The sequence below is a fragment of the Lepus europaeus genome, chromosome 11, assembly GCF_033115175.1.
Source record: "Lepus europaeus isolate LE1 chromosome 11, mLepTim1.pri, whole genome shotgun sequence".
Lineage (NCBI taxonomy): Eukaryota > Metazoa > Chordata > Mammalia > Lagomorpha > Leporidae > Lepus > Lepus europaeus.
Genome location: NC_084837.1, coordinates 80,788,351 through 80,805,082, shown reverse-complemented (window position 1 = coordinate 80,805,082; position 16,732 = coordinate 80,788,351). Strand labels below are relative to the sequence as shown.

At 49.9% G+C, this 16,732-nt stretch overlaps 1 protein-coding gene across 1 annotated transcript in view; it reads left to right on the top strand.

The window, feature by feature from the left end:
• The window catches only part of MYO1E (myosin IE), a 226,331-nt gene that overhangs the window by 198,807 nt on the left and 10,792 nt on the right, over positions 1–16,732 (top strand). Inside the window, exons 24-26 of the mRNA XM_062206033.1 lie at positions 947–1,104; positions 3,005–3,097; positions 6,898–7,099. Of these exons, the coding sequence (XP_062062017.1) occupies positions 947–1,104; positions 3,005–3,097; positions 6,898–7,099 (453 nt within the window). The remainder of the gene's footprint in view (positions 1–946; positions 1,105–3,004; positions 3,098–6,897; positions 7,100–16,732) is intronic.

Below are 16,732 nucleotides of genomic sequence, written 5' to 3'. Positions count from 1 at the left end.
GAAGGTGCAGTCAGGCAGGGAGCGGGTGAGATGACGGAGTGGGGGCATCTGGAGCCTAGGGGCTGGGGGCGGTCGCCGCCTGGGTCTCCGCTGCCCGACAACATGGGCAAATGGACCAGATACAGGCATCCTGTTGAATTTCTACTCTCCTGTTCGCTGTGTGTGAGTTATTTAGCTTTTCCTGTTAAATTTCCCCATCTATGAAATGGAAATACAATCTGTTTCTTCCAGCTGAGAAGAATGAGGCTGAGACCAAGCCTCAATGCCTCGATGAGGGAGGTGTCTAATAGACAGCTACTGAAAATGGTTTTTCTTTGTTGCAACATGAGAAAACATAAGCTTAAATAGAATATGGGTTGCATAATGGAGGCCTAGATGTGCTAGGGAAAATTTCAAACTGGCTGGGGAATTGGGAACAATGGGAACACTTCCCTTCTACTTGGATCTTGGCGGCTCGTGCTTTTGTCCCCTCCCTGGGTGTGGGGAGTGGTGGTGACGATGTGATCACAGTTAAATCGTGGTCACGTTCTAAGCCAAGGTGCCCTCAGGCGCCTCGTGCCTGGCATCTCTCGGTTCCCCCACAAGGTCCAGTGAAAAGCACAGTGACACGGCACAGCAGATGTGGCCTGGAAATTGTCCCTTCTGACAGTTGCTTCTGAGTCCACCTGACAAAGTGATGCTGGCCAGTGAGCAGGGCATCTCCCTGGGCAACTGGGTTCTCACAGGTGCTGCTCCCCGAGGCATCTGCTTCTGGCGCAGTGGTCACCTGGCAGCTGCGCCACACCTGTGACTGCTGTGCCCACCCCCAGGGCCCTGCACCTGGTCCCCACTGGCCAGGTTTACGCACGGTGTGGCGCACCTTCCCTGCAGCTGAACGCCCTGCTGGGGCCCATGAGTACCGTTGTTCTGATCTGGTCATTAATTTCATCACGTGCCCTTGCTGCAGGCTTGAACTGAAGTTGAAAAAGGAGAACTGGGGTCCCTGGAGTGCTGGGGGCTCTCGGCAGGTGCAGTTCCACCAAGGCTTCGGTGACCTGGCCATCCTCAAGCCCAGTAACAAAGTGCTACAGGTCAGCATCGGACCCGGGCTGCCCAAGAACTCCCGTAAGTGTCCCAGGGCCCTCCGGCGGCGTGCTGCTCCACACCCCGCTCTTGTGACCAAATGCTGACAGTACATGCCCAGCTCTGGGAGGCTACCTCAGGACAGCTGCTGCTGCCGGGAGGGGGCGTTTCAGGTCCGAGAAACATCGAGGGAAACGGGCAGCTGAAGACTTTCTGAATAGCGTGGCTGGCATTACTAACTTACGTTTATAACGCACACAACAGAAACATCACGTGGGCTGTGGATTCATATTCCCTACAGATAGCCCATCAATGAAGAGGATGCCACATATAAAACAGGCTTTGATCAAACCCGTCTGCAGAGCTATGCATTGGTGTGCTCTCGGATATGTTGGTGCAATGCCAGTTAATATTGTCATATCTGTATGTGTGTGGACCCACTTGGGAAGCGTTGGTGTGTGTGTATTGGTCGGCACTTAATCGGATAGCGCATTTCAATGACATTTTTGAAGATACTTTTTTTTTTTTTTTTTGACCGGTGGAGTGGACAGTGAGAGAGAGAGAGACAGAGAGAAAGGTCTTCCTTTGCCGTTGGTTCACCCTCCAATGGCCGCCACGACCGGCGCACTGCGGCCGGCGCACCACGCTGATCTGAAGGCAGGAGCCAGGTGCTTCTCCTGGTCTCCCATGGGGTGCAGGGCCCAAGCACTTGGGCCATCCTCCACTGCCTTCCCGGGCCATAGCAGAGAGCTGGCCTGGAAGAGGGGCAACCGGAACAGAATCCGGTGCCCCAACTGGGACTAGAACCTGGTGTGCCGGCACCGCAAGGCGGAGGATTAGCCTGTTGAGCCACAGCCCAGCCTTGAAGATACTTTTAAATCAAAGGTAGGGGGTAGAGGGAAACAAGTAGGGTCCCAGGAAAAGACAGCATTATTGCCAGCAGACCTGCAGCAGCAGAGGGAGAGAAGGGTTGAGCTAAGGATGGAGACAGGAGGCCGGCACACTCAGTACCCAGCCCCTCTGTCCTTGGCACTCCTGTCTCCTGCCTTTCACCTCCCGTTGGCCACACCCAGCTGGCATGCAGAGGCCTAGCCATGCACAGGGCTCAGACCGCAGGGCACAGAGTGGGGCACGCTAAGGTGCATGGGGTGTTCAGTAGGCCCAAAGCAGAACATGGACTAACAGGGTAGTTGGTTACACCCTCCTGGGTGGGGAGGGGTGGGCTCAATACTAAAGGGAGCCCTGTGCCTGGCCCTAGGCCCTCACAGCTGGCTTGCCCAGCATCCCCTCCCAGGACCCACAGGGCTGTTCCCTTGCTTGATGCCATATGTGCTCGGTCACTTCTTACCCTCCTGTGTTCTTCGGTTCTTCTCTTTGCAAGAAATTCCCTCTGCTTCCCTCTTGCAGCTGCTTATCCTGCCCTCCTTCATGGCCCACTTGAGACCTTTCTACTGTTCTCAGAGATGTCTCCTGGCCCTGCTGACGCAGCCCTAACTCCAGCCCGCAGGGGTGTCGCCTGGTTCCTCCATGTCCGTGGGGAGCGTGCAGATCTGCTTCTCCCCTTCGTGGCCTCTGTGCCCAGTGGACAAACTGTACACACGAGCTCATGCGTGAAGGGCTCCGTTCGCAGGCAGGTGTGCAGTCAGTGCGGGACTGTGCTGGGAGCCGGTGTCCGCTGTGCAGAGCCCAGGTGCTGAGCTAACACTGGGCGCTCCTGTGTCTGCAGTGTCTACGGTCGGTCTGTCTTTGAAAAGCCACCATCTCCAGTGATGCAGAACTGTGCCTCTGTGGACATGTGCTCTTGCCGCTCCCACCCTGGGGCTTCCAGCACCGTACTTCCATGGGCTGTCCCTTCTCCTCTGTACCCATCCCCTTCCCTAAAGTTTTCCATGGGAACCCTAAGTAGCGCTGACTTTCACTTTGTCTTGCTTGTTTATTTCAGGTCCTACCAGAAGGAACACCATCCAAAACAGAGGTTATTCCAGTGGGACTCAGAACGCCAACTACCCCATGAGAGCTGCCCCTCTTCCCCCAGGTGAGCCACGTGTGCACCATGACTGACGCCACTAAATCTGGACCCATGCATTGTCCATTATGAATGGGAAGAAGCCCATTAGCACGGGAATGCAGCCACGGACTGCTGCAGTGCCAGGTGTCCTCCCTCTGACACACTGGCCCTACTCGTGACCCCCAAACTTAGGAAAAGTGAGAGTGAGAGTGAGACTGAGCCGTCACTGCGCTAACGACCTGGGTTTCATCACGCATCTGTATGACCCCCTTAGGAAGATCGTCCTGCATCCGTATCAGCAAAAGGAACTCTTCTTCCATGACAACTGAATGCTGTCAGTTTTAGGATGTGGGATGCTGCCTTCATGGAAATGGAGTTGGTTGGGTCTAACCCCACCCTCACTAGCCAGCTCCAGGCAGATCCCTCTGCAGTATTTTTCAACTAGTTAACAGCTTAATGAGTGGGCAGAAAAATTTATTCTTAGTTAGAATCCAGAAGATCTGTTCCTCAAAGTCAAGGCTGGTGTTGTGGCGCAGTAGATTAAACCACAGCTTGCAATGCCAGTATCCTATCTCGGAGTGCCAGTGGGAGTCCTGGCTGTTCTGCTTCCAATACAGCTTCCTTCTAATGTGCCCACAAAGGCAGTGGATAATGGTCCAAGTACTTGGCCCCTGCCACTGATGTGGGAGACGCAGATAGAGCTCCTGGCTCCAGTCTGGCCCAAACCTCCTGGCTGTTGTAGCTTTTTAGGGGAGTGAACCAGTGGACAGAAAATCTCTCTCTCTCTCTCTCTCTCTCTCTCCCTCTCTCTCTTTCTCTTTCTCTTTCTATCTTTCTCGCTCTGCCTTTCAAATAAATTAGTAAATTTCTAAAAGAATTTTAAAATTGTCACGAGGGGTTTGGGGGGCCTTTTTGTTTTCATATTTCTCATTCTTCTGAAAATAAAAAGATAACTTGCAGATCAGTAAACAACAAGCCAGAATAAATTGAAGATTTTGTGTCCCTCCACATCTGTTTCATGTTTCAAGAGCACTTTGGAAATTGACATGTTTTCCCATCATTCAGCAAAATTCAGTTCACAAAAAGCTGTTCCCAGAGTGGTGGCTATTTAGTCAATTTAGGGTTCCAGGTCCAAGAGGGCGGTTTTGGGGAGCTCTCGTCTCAGATCCTGTGTACACCTGTGTCCAGGACAGGCAGTGAAAGCAGCTCTTGCGTCTCCTGCTCTGGAAGCCCCTGGCCACGCTCACGTAGAAGCCAGCGCCCAGTGGTGGGAACTCCTTCTCGTCTCTGCAGCCTCCCTCCTGGCTCGGCCCAGCTCGCTCTCCTCCTGCTTCCTCGATCTTGGAAGAAAATCCAAGTACAAAGGAAGCCGCAGGAAGCAGTTGCAGTATCGCATTACTCTCTGCTCTGGCCAGGGCTCCCTGGAAAGCTCATTTCCCGCAGTCAGGTGGGCCAGAGTAGCTTCAGGCCAAACCAGGCCACCGAGGGACCCGGAGCGCGGCTCCCAGTCTCTTGAAGTGACAGTTTCTTCATGAATAAAATGAAGCCATAGGACCTGAATTCGTTGGATTAGCGCTTCTCAGACTAAGGGCCAAGATTTTGTTTTGTTTTCTGAGTTTTTGAAAACATTTCCAGTTCATCACAAAACTGTAGTTTTGTAAAATACATAGAAATAGTTAGAAGACTGGAATTTCACAGACATACAAAATATAAGCCAAAAATTCTTATTATTAGAGTCAATAGACATAAAATATAGCTGTCAAACTGCCATGAATGTTTCTAAATGCTAGCTCCTTTTTTTAATATTCTTTTTAAGATTTAGTTATTTGAAAGGCACAGAGAGAGACAAAGAGGTCTTCCATCTACTGTTTCACTCCCCAAATGGCTTTGACAAGTCAGGTCTGGGCCTGGACAAACCAGGAACTTCTTCTAGTCTCCAATATGGGTGGCAGGGGCCCAAGTACTTGGGCCATCTTCTGCCTTCCCAGGTGTATTAGCAAGGAATTGGATTGGAAGTAGAGCAGCGGGAACTCAAACTGGCTCTGTGATGTGGGATGCGAGCATTGCAGATGGTGACCTAACCCGCTGCGCTACAGCACTGGCCCCCTAGATACTGACTCTTGATTTCTCAATGCACTGTGGACCAGTGGGTCTGGAGCAGCTTGGGGAGCAACCCCTCTGCCGGCCCTGGGTTGGGCATCCCTGCCCCAGGCATGTCCTCTCTGGCTTGCCCCTCTCCCTGGCAGCAAGTGGGATCGCACTGCCCCACCCCTCCCCAGACGCTGGGGAAAGCCCACGCAGACCTCACTGGGACGAGATGAAGGGAGAGGCCATTTTCCCCCGACCCGATGCCTAGTTCTGACCTGGCCTGGGGGCCCTGTAGGAGGAAATGTGGGGTGGAGACTAGATGAAGAGCTAGCCTCTTGAGAGCTCCACCTGCAGAAAACTATGGGCCTCAGTAGGAGCTCCACAGGTGATTACTAGGGAGGGCAAAGCCCACTACTACAATAATAAGGACACAGAGATACAGAGAAAATGCATGTCAAGGCTGGAAATGACCAGGTAGGCTCTGGAACAATCTCCTTGGTTTTTTTGTTTTGTTTTTTGGTTTTTTTCAAGACTTACTTATTTCCATGAGAGGCAAAGTTACATACAGAGAGAGGGAGAGGCAGAGAGAGGTCTTCCATCTGCTGGGTCACTCCCCAGATGGCCACAACAGCTGGAGCTGGGCCGATCTGAAGCCGGGAGCATCTTCTGGGTTTCCCACGAGTGTGCCGGGGCCCAAACACTTGGACCATCTCTGCTGCTTTCCCAGGTGCATTAGCAGGAAGCTGGATCAGCACTGGAGCAGCCAGGACTCGAACTAGCGCCCACATGGGATGCTGGTGCCATAGGCAGATGCTTAACCTGTGCCGCAGCGCTGGCCCCCTCCTTGTTCTTTAATGAACAAACCTGACACTGCAAGAGCACCAGTCTTGCTCAGGAGCAGTGCAGCGAGCAGAGGCAGAGCCAGGACTGAATGAACCCCTACTTCCTTCTGTTGGCTAAAGGTCGCGCCTTGGTTGGAAGTGGGCCTCGGGGAGTCTTGTTCTTGTCTACTCTGCCCTGATCTATCAGCAGGAGAAGAGATAAGGGCTCCCTCAAAGCCTGGGAAAACGATGCCCTCTTCTTCAAGACCCGTGGTTTGGAACCTGTGACCAGGATCCATTACCTTTCGGCTGATGCAACCTGGACTACAAGTGCTCTTGGCTGAGAGAATTTGCTCATCTGGACTGATCCAGCCGGGTGGCCACATTTCCTTGCCTGTGTGGACTGCTCCCTCCACCTCACCCAGCAGGCTCCTGCCAAGGGCACCAGGACTGACCCCTTGGAAATGGATGTTGAGCTGTTTAAACAGCTGCCTGCCAGCCCTGCTGAGTCAGAACCTCGCATTTTGTCTTAGACCCAAGTGTGTGCCTGCCAGCTCGCCACGAGCTTACCTTTCCTGGAATTCCTGAACATCTGGGGATTCTATTGTCAAGTTCAGCGAGCGTGTGCTGAGGGCCTACTGTGTTGCAGCCACTTCCTGGGCAGCTGACCGTGTATTAACTGGATCACACTGTACACCTTTCAGATGGGCTGTTTTATTTGTCAGTGATACCTCAGTAAAGCTGGGGGGAAAGGGGGGACAATGTGAGTGCTCCGATCCTCCAATGCTATTAGCAGAAATGGGTCCGGAGAAGTTAAATAACTCTTGTCTAGAACTCTTAGATGGCAGAAATTTGGAGAACTTTTCATAAGGGATCAGAAATTTTCAGCTTTATTTCCTTCTGTCGTCTTCTCTCTAGGATACCACCAGAATGGAGTCCTCAAAAATCAGTTTGAGCCACAGCCCCACATCCCTGGAAACCAGAGGTCCAACCAGAGAAGCCTGTACACTTCCATGGCCCGGCCACCCTTGCCGCGGCAGCAGTCCACTGGCTCGGACAGAGTGTCACAGACGCCAGAGAGCCTGGATTTCCTCAAGGTCCCGGACCAGGGTGCTGCGGGGTAAGAGTCGCACATGCTGTGGCTGAGGCTGGCAAGCTCTGTCTCCACCAGTCACACCAAGGGCTCAGGGAGTCTTTGAGCTCATAGTGCGTGATTCTAAAATTCCATTTTCCACCCACACGCTGTAATCCAGTACCCCAGGCTGGGGGGCCATGGCTGGCCTTTCTAAAGGTTGATAGCACACAATTCATGTCATTGTCCAGAGAAAGCTTATCTTGGAAACATCAGAAGAGGGGTCCCTTAGTAGCCCTAAGATTTGGTTGCTCTGGGGCCTTTTATGCTCTCTGGCATGTTTCGGTCATGATGAGGTATTTTGATTCGGGTCTGTGCCTGCAGATGCATGAATACAGAAACCCCAGGAGTCTTTGCAGCATTGAGAGTAGCATGGCAACCTTCTGTGAGATGTGGCTGTTTAGGAATATAGATCCTCATGGCAGAGTGGGGGAGGGGACTCAGGCCCTGCAGCCTAAGTGAGGGTTCCTGAAACTCTGCAGACTGATAGAGCTGGTGGTGTGAAGTGTGGATGAGACCCCCCTGTGGAGTCATAAGGTGGAACCAGGGCCAACTCCCAGACCAGGGAGGAGACCCTGCCAGGAAGTGTATTTGGGAACCAGGAAAGAACATTCTAGCAGCCCAAGGATGCACTGCCCCAGGATGGAAGGAGCGCCTTGTTGCTGCATGTATTCGGCACAGGGCGGGTGGAAAGCACCAGCAGAAACGTTGTGATGTGGTCAGATTCCAGGTAAGGGAATGGGAATTCTTTTCAGCAGTCACTACTGCACATCTGATCCTTACCTTGGGAGAACTTCGGTTTCCTGGGTCCTGGGTATGTCCCTGATGCAGCGCCATCAAGCTCACCTGGAGGTTGGGAGGACTAGAGCTGCAAACATGAAATGCCTAGCGTGGTCCTTGGCACGTGGGAGACCACTCAGTTATCGGTGCCTTGGTGGTGATGGGGATGATGACGATGGTGGTGGTGATGCAGCCATCATCTCTTGGTGGCTGAACTAGTGACTTCTAAGGAATCTTCCAACTCGGCATGATTCAGAGCTGTTCGGTCTACTGAGCTCAGCCCACTCTCCTGCCTCTTCCCTACCCTCAGGCCCACTTCCATTTTTCCATTCTTTCCCTGTCTCTGGGACCATGAGAAAGTTCCAGAGGAGGATCAGAGAGCTGCGTGCAAAGCAGGCCCGTGCTGAGCAACAGCAGAGTCTTCCTCCGTGTGAGCAGCCCTCCTGCCACCCGCTGTGCCCCGTGATCCGGCGTGGTTCCTGCCTTGGCAGCACCCTTCACTGGGCATCGCTCTCTCTGCTCTTCTTTCTCCTCCCACACTTGTATAAACAGCTGTGTCTCACATGTCCTGCTGGCCATGGATCACCTGACTGTCCTGACATAAAAGCAGTAGTTCTCAAACTCTGCTGTGTACCACAGTCACATGGTGTGCTTGCTGGCCCACTTCCAGAATTTCTTTTTTTTTTTTTAAAGCTTTTATTTAATGAATATAAATTTCCAAAGTACAGCTTATGGATTACAATGGCTTCCCCCCTCCCCATAACTTCCCTCCCACCCACAACCCTCCCCTTTCCCGCTCTCTCTCCCCTTCCATTCACATCAAGATTCATTTTCAATTCTCTTTATATACAAAAAATCAGTTTAGTATATATAAAGTAAAGACTTCAACAGTTTGCCCTCACATAGTAACACAAAGTGAAAAATACTGTTGGAGTACTAGTTATAACATTAAATCACAATGTACAGCACATTAATGACAGAGATCCTACATGATATTTTTTTAAAAAGTTGACACCATCAAATTATTAGAGAGCATTGGAGAAACCCTGCGAGATATAGGTACTGGCAAAGACTTCTTGGAATTGCATCAAATTGAGAAGTTTTGTACTTCAAAAGAAACAGTCAGGAAAGTGAATAGGAAACCGACAGAATGTGAAAAAAATATTTGCAAACTACGCAACAGATAAAGGGTTGATAACCAAAATCTACAAAGAAATCAAGAAACTCCACAACATCAAAACAAACAACCCACTTAAGAGATGGGCCAAAGATCTCAACAGACATCTTCCCAAAGAGGAAATCCAAATGGCCAACAGACACATGAAAAAATGTTCAAGATCACTAGCAATCAGGGAAATGCAAATCAAAACCACAATGAGGTTTCACCTCACCCCGGTTAGAATGGCTCAGATTCGGAAATCTACCAACAATAGATGCAGGAGAGGATGTGGGGAAAAAGGGACACTAACCCACTGTTGGTGGGAATGCAAACTGGTTAAGCCACTATGGAAGTCAGTCTGGAGATTCCACTTCCAGAATTTCTGACTCAGTAGGTCTGGGCCTTAAAAATATATTTTTTTAAAGATTTATTTTATTTATTTGAAAGACAGAGTTAAAGCGGGAGGTAGAGAGAGAGAGAGAGGTCTTCCATCCACTGGTTCACTCCCCAGATGGCCATAACGGCCGGAGCTGTGCCGATCTGAAGCCAGGAGCCAGGAGCTTCTTTCAGGTCTCCCATGAGGGTGCAGGGGCCCAAGGACTTGGACCATCTTCTGCTTTCTCAGGCGATAGCAGAGAGCTGGTTTGGAAGAGGAGGAGCCGGGACTTGAACCGGCGCCCTTATGGGATGCCGACGCTTCAGGCCAGGGCTTCAACCTGCTGCACCACAGTGCCGGCCCCTAAAAATGAATATTTCTACCAAACTCCCAGGTGAGGCTGATGGCTGCTGGTGCTGAGAACACATTGTGAAAGCCACTGGTCTAAAGGTACCTGTTTGACAAGGCCAGGGGTAGGTCCCTGTAAAGGTGGACTGGAAGGGTGCTGTTAAGATGGTGGGATTTTTACCCTGTAACCCAGAGCCACATTATTCAGATGTACAAACAGCACCGCGGCAACCACACAGTTCTTCCCAGTCCCAGTTTGGTGTCCCAAGGTAGGCGGAGGATTCAAAGTAATCGACAAAAGGCACCAAATCTCTTAGCTCTGTCTGCTAGCTTCCTACTCGCTTTGGTTTTGGCAAGCACAGCCATCCTTCCAGCCCGCTTTGCAAGTTACAGACTTGCACATCAGCCAGCTAGGAGCATCTGTCAGCCAAAAGCAGGCAACTTAGGAACATTGTGTCTTAACCGAAGCTGCTCCCTTCCAGCCCGCAGCTGTGTGGTTCCCTGTTTGAGTCTTCTCACTCCCTTTGCTGCCTTCAGATGTGCACCATGCTATCTTGGAGTCCGGCTGTAGGAGGCTGAAAGGAGGGGACAGGTTCGCCATCTACCAGGCACTAAGATGTTCCTGTCTATTGTTAATCAGGCACATCAAGTCCAGCATGTACACGAATCCTAGCCAGCCTCCTCTTCAGACACTCAACAAATCTGTGCAACGTGCTATAAGAAATGATGGCCTTTGGGGCAGGCAGTGGGCATAACAGGTTTTTTTTTTAAAGATTTATTTATTTGAAAGTCAGAGTTACACAGAGAGAGGAGAGGCAGAGAGGGAGAAAGAGAGAGAGAGAGAGAGAGGTCTTCCATCTGATGGTTCACTCCCCAATTGGCTGCAACGGCTGGAGTTGCGCCAATCTGAAGCTAGGAGCCAGGAGCTTCTTCCAGGTCTCCCACGTGGGTGCAGGGGCCCAAGGACTTGGGCCATCTTCCACTGCTTTCTGAGGCCATAGCAGAGAGCTGGATCGGAAGTGGAGCAGCCGGGAGTAGAACTGGCACCCATATGGGATGCCGGCACTTCAGGTCAGGGTGTTAACCTGCTGCGCCACAGCGCTGGCCCCTGGCATAACAGTTAAGCTGCTGCTTGAGATGCATGCGTCCCATATCAGAGTGCGTGGGTTCAAGTCCCAGCTCCACTCCTAAATCCAGCTTCCTGCTAATACACACCCTGAGAGTTGATGGCTCAAGTACTTGGGTCCCTGCCATCCACATGGGAGACCCGGATTGAGAGCCAGCCGCTAAGCCTCAGCCTGGCCCAGCTCTGGCAGTTGCAGGCATTTGGGGAGTAAGCCTGAACGTGAGAGATCTCTGTCACTCTGCCTTTCAAGTAAATGTAATTAATTGAAACAAATTATTTGGTCAAAGAACTGAGCTTTTACTTAGTGTTTACATTCTAAAAGCTATTAAAGTGAAGATTAAAAGTTTATAATATAGACAGAGACCTTTGGCATAGCATTTTGGGAGCCTCATGGTTACTTAACATTTTCTCCTCTTTGCCAAGAAAATGTGAATTGTATGTATTCCACAGAAAGCTGCTGGAGCAGGCAGGAAATTTTGGAATCTCAAGTTTGTACCTTTTCCACAGACAAGATTCCTATATACACTGTAGTTCTAAGTAGTGAACTTGAATTTATCAATCTAAAAAAGAAAAAAGAAAAAAAAAATATTTCCATCGTCCCTTCTTTCTCCTTGGGCTTTCACACCCTGGGTTTAGCTTCCCTATCTCCCTCCCCTCCCTCAATGCACTTTTTCTTTACAGATATAATTAGCTTAAGCAATTATTTCTTTTGGATCATGTAAAATGGATAAAATCAAGTGGTATAATTAGCACCTCCAGTTGATTCAGGAAAGTCTTTACCAGTTGGTTATTTTTGGAGAGAGCATGCAGCCTTCACTAAGCTAATTACCATTCCAACTGGATTCTTCACCTTGCATTGCAATGTTTGTGCTCTTGGTAGCTTAATAAGATCATCATTATCATTCTCCAAGAAACACTAAGAGATGTGCAGAGGGAATCACTAGCTTGCCGCTTTTGAAAAGCCTGGTCCAGGGACAGGCATGGTGGACAGCGGCTTCAGCTGCCACCTGGGAAGCGCGCATCCCATGTTGTAGTGCCTGTTCAATTCCTGGCTCCTCCACTTAAGATCTGGCTTCCTGCTAGTGCATCCTGGGAGGTGGTAGGTGATGGCTAAAGTGCTTGGGTCCCTGCTGCTTATATGGGAGACCCAGACTGCATTCCAGGCTCTTGGTTTTGGACTAACCAAACCCTGTGGGCATTAAACCAATGGATAGAAGATCTCTCTGTTGCTCAGCATTTCAAGTAGATGAAAACACATCAAACAAGCAAAACACCCCAACATTTATAAATCAAAAAGGAAAGCCTGAATCAAGTTGAAGATCTTTTCTGATTCCCAAAGAAAGAACAGGCCAGGCAAGAATCAGATTAAACAGTTCATTCCTCCTCCTGTGCCACTCCGGGGCAATCTGGAATTGAAATGCACGCAATCTGCCTGCGGCTCCTTCGTGGGAGCATTAAAACCCAGACTGGAAATGTCTGTTACCTTTTTTAATCCTCTGGTCCACTTCACGGAAGGACAACTTGAGGAAATTTCAGGATACTCTAGAGATTAATCCAGCAGAAAAAATACTGCAAGCGTTCCGTGGCAAGGCTTCTGGCCGTGCCACAAAGGAGGGGTTGATAGAAAAAAACGTAAAGCTGCCCAAGTCTCTTGTCAAGACTCTCCTAATGGAGTCATATTTTCAAGGCGCTTAAAATTTCCAGCCAGTGTCCAATAGCAATATTTCTCAACCCGTAATCTACAGGAGCAGCAGCCATATCCTGGCCGGGCAGACACGGAGCCTAGGAATTCCTGGCGTCCACTCCCACATTTCCAGTAATGTTTATAGATTCAGCCTTTTGGAACAGAGCATATTTTTAAAGGCCAATGAAATAAAATGCCATTATTTTCCTTCTTGGAATTCCAAGACGTAAATTTCACATCTGCAGAACAAAGAGGTGATACTTGAAAGCTGCTTCGTCTCCTTGGCGAGGACCCCGGGGCACCCATCCAGGAGGTGTGGGAGCAGCAGAGAAGTTCGCAGAAGGTGGCTTGGAAACCTGGAGAGCGTGGAGTTCATGTCCCAAGAACGGGGTGTGGGTCCCAGGTCATTCGCTGCTTCCTTTTTGTGTTTCATTCATTCATGCTTACCGAGCCAGGTGCCTGCCTTGTGCTGCCTCCTGCTTGTCAAGGTATCCCTCTGTGCCCTCCCCTGTGTAATAGGGTTAATAATAACATAATAATGTAAAAACTCATTCCTTAGGGTTTTCTTGAGGATTAAATAAGGTTATTGCATGTTTGTTATGAAAGCACAAAGCGATTTGAAAACTCTTTTGTATGTTTTTTTTTTAAAGATTTATTTATTTGAAATTCAGAGTTACACAGAGAGAGGGAGAAGCAGAGAGAGAGAGCGAGAGAGAGAGAGTTCTTCCATCCACTGGTTCATTCCCCTGATGGCCACAACAGCCAGATCTGCACAAGGAGCTTCTTCCAGGGTTCCCATGCGGGTGCAGGGGCCCAAGGACGTGGGCCATCCTCCACTGCTTTCCCAGGCCATAGCATAGAGCTGGATCGGAAGTGGAGCAGCTGGGTCTCGAACCGGCGCCCATATGGGATGCCGGCGCTTCAGGCCAGGCCGTTAACCCGCTGCACCACAGTGCCAGCCCCTGTATGTGTTTCATTACTGCTGTTCATCTGCTTCGGTGGCCTGTCCCAGGCCTGGCTTTATTCTTGAGAACTTAAAAAATCTCTGGGCTCCACGAAGGTCTTCAGCCCAGTATGGGCTTCACTGAGGGGCAACAGCCAAGATGAAAGAGAAGTAGACAGGGAGACACCTTGTCCCCAACACACACGCAGACATGATGCCTGTGCCTTCTCCGTGGGCACAGAGCAGCACAGCAGAGAATTGTGCAGTAACAGTGGCAACAGTCACCACATGCCTGAGCTTCATTTGACCTATTTATTTATTTATTTACTTGAAAGTCAGAGTTACACAGAGAGAGGAGAGGCAGAGAGAGAGAGGTCTTCTATCTGCTGGTTCATTCCCCAGATGGACGCAACAGTCGGAGCTGCGCCGATCTGAAGCCAGGAGCCAGGAGCTTCTTCTGGGTCTCCCATGTGGGCGCAGGGGCCCAAAGACTTGGGCCATCTTCCACTGCTTTCCCAAGCCACAGCAGAGAGCTGGATGGGAAGAGGAGCAGCCAGGATCGAACCGGCACCCATATGGGATGCCGGCGCTTCAGGCCAGGGTGTTAACCCATTGTGCCGCAGCACCGGTTCCCCCAACCTATTTTTAAGATATTATTTATTTATTTGAAAGGCACAGTTAGATCTTCCATCCACTGGTTCATTCCCCCAAATGGCTGCAGCAGGAGGGACTGGGCCAGGCCGAAGCCAGGAGTCGGGAGCTTCTTCTGGGTCTCCCACATGGGTGGCAGGGGCCCAAGCACTTGGGCCATCCTTTGTGGCCTTTCCCAGGCCACTACCAGGGATTAGAGGGGAAACAGGCAGGACTTGACTTGGCACCCATATGGGATGCCAGCATTACAGGCTGAAGCTTTACCTGCTGTGCCACAATGTGGACCCCTTGAACAATTTGAATAAAAGTCACAAACTCCTTCTCACTATTCCACAATCTCTAACTGAACGTCTTTGTTCCAGTCATCCTGACATCTCATATGCCATGGCACGTGATGGCCATGACCAGAGCAGGAATTAACTAGACCTCCATATAGAGATGTTGGCTCATGGGCTTTTTGGCATCTCTGAGCTTTGGCAGCGCTCCCTGAGGGCTCAGACACCGATTGGCATCAGCGTCTTAGGGCAAAGTCATCCCTTTCTTCCCCAGTCACTAATAGCGGACTTCTCATGCAATGCCAGTTTTCACAGAGCGAGCTGGGTGTGATGTGCTTATGTGCCTTACTCGGAATAAAGAACGTGCTGCAAGAAGTTGCTGTAGCTCAAGCTTCTTCATGTGTTTGCTACGTTCATGGGTAAGAGACAGAATAAGGTGGTCAGTGTGGGCAAAATACCCTGAAATGATGGGTCCAGAAGTAATAAGGGGCCAGAGTTGTGGCACAGAGGTTAAGTTGCCACGTGCAACTCCAGCGTTCCATACTGCAGTGCCAGTTTGAGTCTTAGCCACTGCATTTCTGATCCAGCTTCCTGCTAATGCACCTGGGAAAGCCATGGAAGATGGCCCGACTACCTGACCCCCGCCACCCAAGTGGGAGACCTGGATGGAAGTCCAGCCTTTCAAATAAATCTGTTTTAAAAGACAGAGGGGCCAGTGTTGTGACACAGCAAGTAAAGCTACCACCTGCAAAGCAGGCATCCCATATGGGTGCCAATTTGTGTCCCAGCTGCTCTACTTCTGCTCCAGCTCCCTGCTAATGGCCTGGGAAAAGCAGCGGAAAATGGCCCAAGGGCGTGGGACCCTGCCACCCACATGAGAGACCCAGATGAAGCTCCTGGATTCAACTTGGCTCAGTCCTGGCTGTTGCAGCCATCTGGGAAGTGAACCAGAGGATGAAAGATTTCTCTTTCTCTCTCCCTCTCTCCCTCTTTCTATAACTCTTTCAAACAAATAAATTTTTAAAATAAAGCTAGAAATAATAGGAAAACTAATTGCACAGTGTAAAAATCATGAGTACTCAAACACTGGATTTTCTCAGTGGTACACAGTTTTGTAGTCATATAATAACATGCACATATATGGATAGTGAATCTTTATTGAAATGTCAACAAAAAATTGCTATTTTTGAATCTGAAATTCTTTTGTTTTTTTAAATATTATTTCTTTGAAAGAGTGACAGGGGGCAGGAGGAGACAGGGATCTCTTCCATCCACTGGTTCACTCCCCAAATGGCCATTAACAGGGCTGGGCCAGGCCAAAGCCAGGAGACTGAAACTCCAACCAGGTCTCCCATGTGGGTTGGCAGAGGCCCAAGCACTTGGGCCATCTTCCGTTTTCCCAGGATCATTAGCAGGGAGCTGAACTTGGCATTGCAAGCTGTGGTTTAACTCACTGTGCCATAATACCAACCCCAGAGTCTGACATTTTTATTGTGTTCCCCATTATTCTAAGTAAATAATTGTGTTGCCTTAAAGATTAATTTATTTGAAAGGCAGAGTGATAGATCTTCCATCCACTGGTTCAATCCCTAAATGGCCACATCAGTGGGGGTTGGTTCATGCCAAAGCCAGGAGCCCAGAGCTCCATCTGGGTCTCCTACATGGGTGACAGGGGCCCAAGAACTAGGGTCATCTGCTGTTTTTCCTAGTTACATTAGCAGGTAGCTGGATCGAAAGCGGAGCAGCCATGACTCAAGCCAGCATTCCAATATGGAAATGCCAGAGTTGCAGGCAGCAGCTTAGTTTACTGAGCTGCAACATCAACTCCTGAAATTGTTGTATAATTTTTGATCCTGTGAGGTTTATTAGAAATGCGTATATCACAAAATACCAGAAGTATCAAAATTAAGTCCTGTATAGTTATAGACAAGGCATTAAAAAGATTACTTGAGAGGCAGAGAGAAGGGCTCCCGTCTGCAGGTTCACTCCCCAAATGCTGAAATGACAAAAGTTGGGTTGGCACTAAAGCTGGAGAGTGGTAAACAACCCCGGTCCCTAATGCGGGTAGCAGGAACTCGGTTATCTGAGCCAGCACTTTTGCCTCCCAGGGTCTGCATTAGCAGACAGCTCAGGTCAGGAACTGGAGCCAGATATTGAACCCAGGCACTCTGATACGGGACGCAGGTATCTTAACTGGCATCTTAACCTCTGGAGCAAACGCCCACCTCACGCAGAGGCATTTTTTTGAAAAGACTGAGTGATTATCACGAGGGTAGCTT